This window comes from Acanthopagrus latus, chromosome 8 (assembly GCF_904848185.1).
Source record: "Acanthopagrus latus isolate v.2019 chromosome 8, fAcaLat1.1, whole genome shotgun sequence".
NCBI lineage: Eukaryota > Metazoa > Chordata > Actinopteri > Spariformes > Sparidae > Acanthopagrus > Acanthopagrus latus.
The window spans coordinates 20,934,443-20,946,310 of NC_051046.1; the positions used below are offsets into that span (position 1 = coordinate 20,934,443).

An 11,868-nucleotide genomic window follows, 5' to 3' on the forward strand; every position below is an offset into this window, starting at 1 on the left:
GTGCTTTGTGTGGCTTTTGTATTTCGCAAGTCATGGAATCTGTTTTTTTGGCTTTTGTTATTAAAAGCTCATTTTTCATTCAGTTACCTGTCTGCATTAGCGTCTTGCATTTGGTTCCCCTTTTTGTTGAATCCTGACATCCAATTGACGATTATATAAATTAAATGAAACTAAATGAGCTACTCTGACTTTGATTTCCGCATGCTTGCTCTGGATAACTGAGTGATTACAGCAAGTTTTAAAAACAATCGCACAGATGCTCATTTCACTCCTAATTCAGCCCTTATATACAATAAACAGACTGTACACAACGATCAGCTAAGCAAGCTCAAGATCATCATGTTCAGTATTCAACGTCATCAGATCATCATATATTTCAGTATTTTAGAGCCAACGCTGTTCATTTTGGGCAATCATGTCAGTCAGTACCATCATATGAGAAGACTGATCTTCGTACCTACACACTGTCATTCATGTTGTTGTGTTTTCTCCTTCCTCTCCAAAATGATAAGCATCACTCTTGCTTCTCCCTGGTGTGTTTTTCCCCTCTGGGACCAGCGGCCATATTTAATGAGATGCACATATAGTTCATTGCTGACAGATGTTTGTTCCAGATTCTGCTGAAAAATGAACAGCATGTTCTTTGTCACTCTCTCTTATCACTGTGACCTTTGACCTTCTCAGTTTTGACTGTTTGTAATCTTGATTATCTGGAGATGTGATTCTTAATCAAAGGGAAAATCCACCTGTTTTTACACATGAACATCAGTAATGGAAACACATAGCTTTCTTAACAGGGTATTTAAATCTTCTTAAAAGGGATCGTGTCAACATTTTTTACACATACAGCTCAGGGTTTGTTATATTTAGATGCTAAGAAGTATTTTCTGGCTCTTGAAAAATGACCCTGATGATTCCATAGAGACATCATCAAATTATCTGAGCCTGCATTGTTTACTGGAGGTGCCAAGAGGGGCTGATGATGAGATGACACCTGGCTGCATTATGGGAGATGTAGGATCCACTGTTCTTAGAGTGTAACACATACAAGGGACTAAAAGCCAGGATGTCTCTGCCTCTGATGGCACCAAACGTCCTGTGATTCATTTTTTTCTTGTTTGCTCCTTCCTTGTTCTCCTCCTCATCTTCATCACCCCTCCTCTCTGTGGGCCAATCAGGGAGCCAAAATATGCAAATGCAGATGTGAGAATGTCCTATTTCTTTATAAATAGCTGAGAGAGGTGTGTACAGTAAACACAGTCAGTACTCGCATGTTTGGTTTGGTGCGTTTATTCTTTGGAGATTTAAAGAATAAAGGCTAAATAACAAAGTTGTAATTTGTAACAAAGTCTGATGAAAATGACACTGTAGTATATATTTGTGAGAACAAAGTTGTAATTTCAAGACATATGAAAATACAAGTAATTTTACAAGAAATAGCTGTTACTTCAAGACAAAATGAATTTAAACATTTCAATTAAATTCAATAGTCTGTACAACTACTTCAAGTGCTTCATTTGTCCCCGGGGGGCAAATAAAGCACTTGAAGTAGTTACACAGACACAAAACAAGTCAGATAAAATAAAATAGACTCATTCGGTCAAAACAACTTTATTAGTTGTAATGTTTTCAGACTGAAGTCATACTTTATTTTTTAAATTTTACAAGAAAGACATTATATGATGTTCTAGCTTACATGTAAAAAAGAGACAATGACTGGTTGCTCTATTTAACAAAATGTCGGGAAAAAAATGTTTTAGGTACTCTTGGAAAAAGGGAGATTCCAAAAACAATCCACAAAATTATTAAGAACAACAAAGGAAATTTAAAAAGCTTTTACTGTTGTGGCCAAATCATTAAAAAAAAAGCCAACACCTTTCAACCATCAGGTCCTAATCGAGGCCCCACCCAAACCATGTGGCCTCACCTTTACAGCAGCCACAGCCATTTGGAGCAATGGAGCAATGATAAAACAAGAGATGAGAGGACACAAAAGGTTAAAACATACCAAATCGCCACCTATACACATAATATAACATCCCAAAAGGCCGTAAAGACAGAGGGAAAAGAAAACAAGATATCTGTGTCCTTACTGAGACCAATGCATCCATTGTATGAATCCAAACAGCCTCCCTCTGGTTCAGGTTTGGTTGTTTGATTTGTGGGTTCACTGTGTGTCGTTTCTTTTGGAAATTTAAAAAATGAAGAGGAAACAAATAGACATAAATAGTCACAGTTTTTAGAGCAAAGTCTGATAAATTTGTCAGAAAAAAGTTTTAATTTTATAGAAAAAGCTGTGACATTATGAAAGTGAGCTGGAATTTTACAGGAAAAGGGTTGTCATTTCAGAATGATTTTAAGGCAAAAGTAATAAAGAAACATTTGTACAAGAAAAAGTTTCCTCACTCTGTAAAATTGACTCATGCTGTCATGATGTTGTTAGACTGGAAGAAAAAAGTAAAAAATGATAATATTTATAATAATATTTATTTTTCCAAACCGTGACACTGCCCTACCAGCCAGTCACTGACATTACTTATCATGATATTCTGTATGGTGGTGTGTTAACGACTTTACATCATACAGGTAACCTAATTATTTAACAGAAACAATAATGAATGATAATGTATAAGATGCATACGTGGATTACTAGTGGAGTAAGAGTTCAGTGGAAGGAGGAAACAAATCAGCTGTTTGTCTGCTGACAGACTTTAAGAAGAGTTTGGATTATAAACATATATATGTATCTTAAATTACATGTGAAAACATCACTGAAGACAGGAACTGCCTGGTCATGCAGCAGTGTCATAGCAACGTGAGGAAAAACAAGCATGCAAATTTAGTGCTCAACACAAACACGTCCTCTATTCTAAAAGAGAATTAAAAAGAAATGAAGACTAAACAACTCACCTGTCTCTCCTCCTCCTCTTCTCCCTCAGTTCGTATCGTGTGGAGTCGACAGTGGTGCGAGATGTCGCCGTGTTTGGATGACGAAGGCTGTAATCTCCTGGTGAACCAGTCGGGCTGGACCTGCACGCAACCAGGAGGCCGAGTCAAGACCACCACGGTGAGAACAGAACCAAACTGGACTAGAGAGAACCCGAACCTGTTCGGCCTCATTCACATGTGACTGAAATCGTGTCTGTCTGTCTCACCCCAGCAGCGTCCTTTCTCAGTACGCTGGCTTTTCTTATTTGAGCCCATGTTTTATGGTGAGGCATCTTGACTTTGCTAGTGTTCTATCAGTGACATAGGTCAATTCTTTCTTTCCTCCTCTCCTTTTATCCCTCTGTCTTTCCTTCCTTCTTTTCCTCCCCGGCAGTTTAATTTCAATCAAAGATCTGATTTTACCATCAGCTTCTAATAGCGTGAGGACATCATCTAACAAGGACACCGCTTATCAAAATAACAGCCAAAAGCCAGTGTGTGTGTGTGTGTGTGTGTGTGTGCGTGTGTGTGTGTGTGTGTGTGTGTGTGTGTGCGTGTGTGTGTGTGCGTGTGTGTGTGTGTGTGTGTGTTGATTGAATAATTGCTACCCATGAGTGCTCTCAGCGGCTGATTAACAGGAGTTGTTTCAAGAGCCTCTTCATGCAGCGACTATAATCACATCCACCAAACCTCATTCAAGATTTGTTGATTTTTAAAACACAGATCTTTGTCTTCCTCCAGTTCTCTGTCATTTTCTGTTCAGCCAAGGACTCTCAGCCTGATTATCATCACTGTCTCTTGAAAACATTCATTTGTGAACTGTGAACTGTGTCTGTACGCAAACTAACCTACAGACCAGCATGCATCACTTGATACTGATAACTGATAGCCGTTAACATTCCTGATTTGGACTATTGTTTTAAGAGAACAAGACATGAAGATGGGGATGGGATGGCCCTTTGCAGAGATTTTATAAACTAAACAATTTTCTGATTAATACAACATATCATTCATAGTTTAATTGATATAATAATTGTTAGTTGCAGTCCTGTATGAAGTCTGATCCTGCACCAGCTCTCAGGTGAAAATCAGAACTCAGTTTACTTGAATTCATGGTCCAGAAATGTGCATTTTCCAGGAGAAACCCATACAGCTGCTCTGATGACAAACACCACCTCTCAGTTTACGTGATGTTTAAGGAATGAGACTAATGCAGAAAGACGACTGTAACGTTCTGTCTGCAGGTCAGAGCAGAGCTTCCTCTGAGTGTCTGACAGCGTCCTGCATCGACACACCAAACCTCCGCTCACTCCTTCACTCCTGCGTTCTGGTTGGTTGGTTTGTGACGAGTCGGACCGCTCTCTGAATAATGAAGTCTGTCAAACCGCCGCTGACTTTCACACCTCGGGACACTTACAAACCTCCCTCCTCTCTGCCCTGTCTGAGAGTTTCTCCTCCGTTGGGAACTTGTTGTTTTAAAGATGGACAGCAGAGCGAGGAGCTGCCCGCCGTCATGAAATTCAGAGTCAGATCGCTGGAGCGTCATCTCTCGGCCTCTTGAGGGCACACACACACTCCTGCAGCATGGACACATGTTGGGGGATTTAGTCTCTTCTTGACTGTTCTCAGTGGTTCCTTTACCACCTTTGTTGAAACTTTGGCAAATATGTTTTACGTTGATATCTGTGTTGTCATGAGCATTTCTACAGTGGCGAAACCTTTCCTGGACGTTTTCAAGATGGTTTACAACGTTTCTCAGACCAAGCACGAAAACACACCAAACTTTCCTGTATTATTTCAACCCAGTCACCAGAATCAATGCCAATATTTCCATTTTGTCATAACCCTTATGCTCATGTTATTATTATTTCTAAAATAAACATAAGTCATCTTTATTTAAGTTATCAGTTGTTTCACTTATTCACTGTAGCATCCCTGAGCAGAACATTTGGGGTATAGATGATGCCAGAACAAGCCTCACAGTGTGATATCATGTAGGAATGATGGTTTGAGGTTTCCTTTCAGTCTATACCATAATCCTGACTCTGGCTGGAAGCAAAGGATGCTGGGAGAAGATGTTTGATCCTCTGAGCTTGTCCTCTGGCTGATGAATGTCTCCCCGGTGTCTCACACACAAACAGCGCTCTCTCATCTCTTGTCTTCATTTGGCTGAGAGACGTCAGTGCGCTGTTGCGCCTGCCGCCTGCAGCTCTGCGCCAGATACACAGACGAGGAAATCTCCATTTAAAAAAAAAAAAAAAAAAAAAGGGGAGCTTCACACAAACAAGCTGCTCTGCTAATGAAGGACAGCAGATCTGATTGACTCGCTGTAAGGCAAATTAAATTACAGAGACCCAGCAGTGAGTGGGCGGGCCGACACGCAGCTCTACAGTGTTTACACGAGGAGAGAAATCAGCGTTCATTAAAGCTCAGAAAGCACGATCAGAGGGACAAATGATGTTCAATTAGCCCTGAGGAGGTTTACAGGCTTACGGGGATGTACAGAAAGTGTAGAGGATATAACTGGTGATATATAATGAGACTCAGTGTTCCCCTGATGTCTCTACAAGCTGATGGGGACTCAAATGTTGTCACAGATCCTTTGTAGACGGGTGAAGACGCTACTCACAACACCGCCAGATGGATTGCAGTTACACTGACATCCTTCTCAGGATTAATTGTTATAACTCTGGTCGATTAAACGCCATCATCAGATCAGATTTGAATTTGCCTCATACTTTGGTTTATGATCTAGTATCTTCTACGTCAACTCGAGGCGGAGCAGCTCTCACTTTCTTCTCTCTTACAAATGATTCAGTTTCATGTCAGTGGTATCTCAGAGAAGCTTCACCTGACAACTCACCTGTGTGTCTCAGAGGCAGACTGTAACATCCCAGGAGGATTTTAAACATCTATAGGCTCCAAGAGTATTAAAAAAAGGGGGGGGGTTAGCTCTCTTTAATTTTTTAAGAAGCCGCAGCATTGCAGTATTAATGAGACGACTTCTGGCTTGTTGTTTTGTTTTTTTTTTTGCTTTGGAAATGAAATAAATAGAAGCGGAGCTCATTGTTTCTCATCACCAGTTGCAATTCATCATAAAGCAATTATGTTGGAAAACAAGGCCGCCTGCTTTCCAGTTTACTCCCAGCTGCTGTGTTTATCATGGACACAGCAGATAACACACACACACACACACACACACACACACACACGTCTGATAACTGAAGCCTGTATTTGCTGTTATAGAGCAGTAAAGTGATTTAAGCTGATGTGTAACTAACAACACGATGAGGCTCGTCTCTGTTGTCTCTGTTCCTTCTTGAGAACACATTCTCCCCTCCTCAGAGTCTCTGATCATATCTGCTTATTGAGTTGTTCTCCTGCTATAAATTGTGTTTGCCATCAACTGACGAGCTGCAGACAGTACCTGATTAAAGAAAGGTTGATTAAAAAGAAAGATTTGGTGAAACAGGAGCCGACTTCAATTACAAAATGAGCTATCAAAGGAAACACAGTGTGTCCAGTGGGACTGGGTACCAACTCGGTACTTTAAAGGGTACTGAGTGAATGACACGGAAAGGTGAAAGGTGAAATCAATCAGTGCCAAATATATCTCAAAGAGTGTGCTGTGTTTGAAGCCTGAAAGCCAGGTCCCAATCACGCCTGCAGCCAGCTCACTACTACATGAACGATGAGGCATCAACATCTTCATCAACATCTTTGTGTGATTTACTACCTAATCAGAGATAATTTGGGCTACGATCACCGCCTTGGTTGACCTTATCTGAGCATTTTTACCATAAGCCAAAGCACAGCTACTGGCTGTGTCTGAAAACTCTCACAAACCTGCTGTTCTGTATGTTAAAAGAGTGGGTAAGGGGTTTTAATGTGTTACTGTGGTGTGAAGAAACGTTAACGCCAACATTATGTCCTGGTGACCGGGCTGGCCTCCTCTTCCTCCTTTCACAGTTGCCATGTTTGTATCACTGTAATGCTGCTGCTTTAAAGCTTTCTCTTCATTGGAGTGAAGAACAGGTCCAGACACAGGGACTCTACAGTTTGGTTGTCCACTTCCTTCACTTGGTGCGCACAGTCAGTAAACTGCTCGGTGAATCTCCAGTTATTTGTCAAAACACCTGGCTGTGGATTAAAAGCCCTCTTCCACTAAGGGGAAAGGAGCAAGCGATGCATGACAGGTGTTGCGTTCTGATCTTCTTCATGTAATTGATCCCACTGGGCTGCCAGGCTTTAGCCCGAGCCAATCAAAGCAACGGTTTAAACTGTGTGGTCACAGCTGCTTTGGTGAAGGAAGCGTCTGATCAGTCTGGTCGGTCCTGCTGGAGATGCGGGCACCTGATGATGTCCGGCTGTTTTTTAACATTTGATCTGTGAGGAGTTTGTTGTTTTTACTGGGCCTAATGATTCAGAGCTGAGCCTGAAGTCAGTTTTTATTGACATGTTTTGGTGTGTGAATGATTAATAGTCAAGAAAGGTTTTGGAATCGACCCAGTAGCCACAACTTAGAAGTTGATGACATGTTGATGTTTGTTCAAAACTTTTTTTCTCCAAATAGATCAGTTATTGCAGGTTTAAATAGCATTAAAGTAAATATCAGCATTTTTGATTTCATTCTGTCTGATCTCGTTCAGTCTGACAGATCTTTGGACACGATCTTCACCAGAAACAAAATAAAGTAAAGAGTTTGATCTGGATCAGTCGGTAATGATGGAGCCTCAGGTGCGTGTTTTTTAGGAGGGTGTTGGAGTTGAAGAGGTGAAACCCGCGCGCATGCTGTTCATCTGTTCATCTCTTTGAGCTGTGTGGCTTGGAGCAGCTGAAAGCGTTCAGCGTTTCATTTCATCCCTTTCATTCGTACATGATCATTACAGTCTGCGGAGCGAGGGTGTAATTTGCCGTTGCAAAGGTGTAATCAGGCATCGCAGCTGAAAGCAGAACTCATTTGTGTCTCGCTGCATTGGCTCACCTGGAGGGGTTTTTTCGTTGTTGTTGTTGTTGTTTCATCACAACGTGTCCTTGAAAAAAAGTGTGTGACTTTTCCTGTCTGTATGTTTCCGTACGTTTGTGCGTGTCTGGTAGAAAACACTTTGAATTTATTTTCGGTCACACCGGGAGAAAAAGACAGAGGAACAAATCACAGTCTGCTCAATCAGACAGAAATCCAATTCTCCTTGAAGAGAAGGTGACTGTGAACACGGCATGATGCAAATTCAGCAACTGAATATCCTGTAAATAGTTTCTTTTTTTTTTCCCCTTTTTTTTAACAGGAAAAGATTACAGCTGCTGTTTTCACCTTGTCTTCTGATCAGACGGAAACTGTCAGTGGTCAGTTTGACTTAAACCTCCCTGTAAACACTCAGGAGGAGTTTGAAGGCTGTCACATCACATCATCTGTTTTCCTTTCACTTCGAACCGACGGCGTCCTGAGGCCGTCAGCAGATTGGGCCCTGAAAGACGAGGTCCAGGATGGCAGGAATCCAAATTCATTAAGCTGTGGAAATAACTCAGGTAGAAGCGTCTCATTTTCAGACGGTGCTGACAACGCCACTTTTTCAGTCAAATGATAAACGTCACCGGCTGCAGATTTTATCAGCTGTAGGTAATTGATGTTAATTCCGTAACGAGCTCTCTGCAGCAGGTGTGTGTGCTCAGCTAAAGATCGTTTGTGAGGGAAAAGGAAACTCACTGCACTGTCACTCTGTGACACACCACTGTACCAACCATGTAGTCTGACTTACCAGTCGCTATAACGCCGTCACTGGGCACCTATTCAACCCTTCCTTCCGCTATCTCCACTATCTAACCTCCAAGCTATTAACCTACACTCTGAAACTGGTGAATTTTTTTTTGCCTCTTCCTGTTTTGGTTCAGTGGCAGACACGCCTTCTTTGTGCCTATATGCCGCCTTTTTGGCTCCACGCTCTTCCTCCTGCCTTTGCTGATTCATTTTGTTCATTATTGTCTGAGGCCGTTTTTCTGTTGAACCTGCACCATGAACAGTCATGCCGTCTTAGCTGCTTGCAGTCTCAGTCTGCACCATAACCACAGAAACAATCACTCGATTACTGAACACATCGTCTAAACACTTGAGGTTGAGGACTGAAGGCTCGACCCCGCTGTGTTGTGCTGTGTGATTATTTCAGTGTTCGCTCAGGTCTGATCATGACTTGGGCTCAGAGTTTCCCAGCAGCAGTGAAAGCCTGGAGTGTTATTTTATTTCCTGCAAAAACGCTCCACGTTTGCGCAACACATTAAAAATGTTCCAAACACACCTTCACCTCCATGTTTAATCAGCTGTTAGCGGCGCGTTTAGGGACGGTCTGAATGTTGATGCTGTTACAGAGTGATGTATGGTTCTCAGTGTAATCCAACTTGTCCTTGTCTGACTCCTCCGGCTCTTTTTGAATTCCAGCAGCAGTCAAACAGGATAACCATGAATAATTCAGGGGTGAGCGGCTCAGAGGTGCTTCTTCTTCTTCTTCTTCTTCTTCCTCTACTACTTCTTCTTTTTGTGAGTCCTTACCTGAGAGCAATTACAAGGAGCTCTGCCTCCACAGAGGGGACAGAGATGAAGTGTCCCTGCTCCTTTGTCCCCAGAGCTTCATATTTATGATCCATCTCAGAGCCTTCAGGGGGACCATATGTCCACACTTCATGAGATGCACACTCTGCATACTGGGTGGAGCTGCTGTCATGTGAGAGTGTGGGGTGGCTCAAGCCTGGTCTCATTCGCAGGTTGTCAAATACGCCCACTGGCATTGAGATGGACTGGTTTTTCAAATATATGTGAACCCATCTATATGCCATTGTCATGATGCTCCTTGAATGTCATAATAATAGTTTCTCCAGGACCATCATCTCCACTAAGTAACAAAGTTTGCATCTGGAACAAGCCATCATGGATAAATGGGTTGAGAACAAGTTTTGCATCCTGTTAGGAACATCGTTATACTTATTTGCTCATTATCTTCCTTTTTTTTTCAGCTTTCTCTTCAGTTTTTTCTTTGGTCTAGGTTTTGGGAAACATGGTTTGGGTTAAAATCACCAGAAAAAAATGTTAGGGAAGAACGTTTCTGCCACGTTAAAACTGGATGTCTGTTTAGGTTGAATTTTCTGTGTTTCTCTCATCACAACGCCGTGCTTATGGTCTATTTAAGTTTAGGCGCAAAAAACATTTAGTTGGGGTTGGATCACAGATCAAAAACAGAGATGAATCGACATCCCGTGAACAAATAGCCAGATTTGGTCAGCACACTGTGCCACTGAGTGTCTCCAGGTGTCCTTAAACATATCCAGTAGTGTGACTCGAAGTGTGGTCACCTGTTCAACGTCATTGTTGGCTGTAATAACACCCCCACCTACCCATCCACTTCCCCCCTCGACAGCTGGTTAATAAACATGTAATGTGAACAGTGTAATGCCACCTTTGGTACAACTGTCAACACTGGATGTATCTGTGGTTTGCATAAATGTTAACTGTGAACATTATATCCTGAGCTGGTTGAAATAGACTATTTGCTGCAAACGGGCAAGAGGTCATGTGTCACAGACCGCCATAAAAACGCCGACTGAGGCCCTTATAACTGTATCTAATCCTTAATATTGTTGGAATAATAGTGAGAAATGAGAGTGCACGTACATGAAAACATAGAAAGTTCATCAGTGAGATTGGTTGACTGGTTGTTTGACAAGCAGGCTGAGGAGCTCTTTTCAGGCTCTTCAGCCAGTCGTACTTTGATGATGTTTCTCTGAATGTTACTCGGCATGTTACCTCCTCCCTCTGTGTCTCTCGCGTGCAGAGACGCGTTGCCGTGTGAATTCCCATCGTGTCAGTGTGTTCGGTTTCATCTCCCGCTCAGCTGCTGTAATTGGATGAAGGGCTGTGTGGTTTTTAATTCTGCGGCTGGTGCGAGGCTCGTTCCCTCTAATGAAGCCCAGCAGAGTTGAGACGCTCACCAAGAGCAGCCGGGAGGAAAGCATGACGCTGAGGACGCTCAAACTGAGCTGCTGGCGACAGTTTTAATCAACCAGCCTGAACCAAATCAATGACTTTTACCTTTACAGTTGATATGTATTAGTTTCATTTAAAACAGCACCTTCGAAGTACTGGAACTGATACACATTTTTACATCTAATGAGCAGAACTAGAATTGGACTGTATTTTTCATGTTATTCATCTTTCTCTGTCTTTTTGTAGCAGAGCCTGATGTTTGAATTCTAGATTTACTGAATACTAAATTCATGTTCTCATTCCCAGCTCATCAAAAACTGACACACGGGATTGAAGGACTGGTCAGCCGCCATCCCGCAGTGTCAGTTTATTGTCGAACTGCGAGTGAGACTTAAAAATCTTCTTAAATAGGACCTTTTCTACATTTATGTATGTGACATAATAACTTCCTTTATACTTACACACGTCAGGCTCATGTAGTTGGATAGCCCCCCCCGCCGCAGGCCCCCAGACGTTCTGATTGGTTGTCAGATTCTCTTCTAACGTCACTCATTTCTGTCCTCCAGGTCTCCTGACAGCGGCGGCAAGGACAGGCGCTCCCCAGAGAAAGACCGGTTCCCATCGCCCATCGCCCATCATCACCAAGCGGAGCATCCACTGACGCCGCAGCAGCTGCTGATGACCAACCATCAGTCGCCATCAGAGCCACAGAGCGAGGCGTCGGCACGCCCTCCCTCGTGCTCGGGTGACCTGTGGAAACTGCAGCTTGAAGTCCTGTCTGGGAAGGAAGTGACTCCGTTTGCTCTCCAGGAGATTTGAAAAAAGTGGATTATGACTAGCTGCCGGATCGATTTCTTTTTGTTTGGCACAAAACTCTGTTTCGTTTTTACAGACCAAAGATGAACAGAGCCAGCGGTGAGACGTTCTTAGAGGGGCGGAGACTCTCAGAAGCCCTCCCACACACACACACC

At 42.5% G+C, this 11,868-nt stretch overlaps 1 protein-coding gene and 1 long non-coding RNA gene across 3 annotated transcripts in view; one reads left to right on the forward strand and one right to left on the reverse strand.

Annotated features, from left to right (window-relative positions):
• Positions 1-11,611, forward strand: part of LOC119023686 (chemokine-like protein TAFA-5) — a 36,754-nt gene extending 25,143 nt beyond the window's left edge. Inside the window, exons 3-4 of one of the 2 annotated variants that reach the window (XM_037105773.1) lie at positions 2,940-3,067; positions 11,464-11,611. In XM_037105773.1, the coding sequence (XP_036961668.1) occupies positions 2,940-3,067; positions 11,464-11,472 (137 nt within the window). In that variant the 3' untranslated portion in view covers positions 11,473-11,611. Of the gene's footprint in view, positions 1-2,939; positions 3,068-4,172; positions 4,763-11,463 lie in introns of those variants that run through there. The other variant, XM_037105771.1, reaches the window with a different exon arrangement.
• LOC119023687 lies at positions 1,305-3,380 on the reverse strand. Its single transcript, XR_005076313.1, has 3 exons — positions 3,156-3,380; positions 2,911-3,030; positions 1,305-2,183 (listed from the first exon to the last, which is right to left on the reverse strand). It is a non-coding gene; the product is annotated as an uncharacterized LOC119023687 (long non-coding RNA).
• Positions 11,612-11,868: the final 257 nt, after the last annotated feature.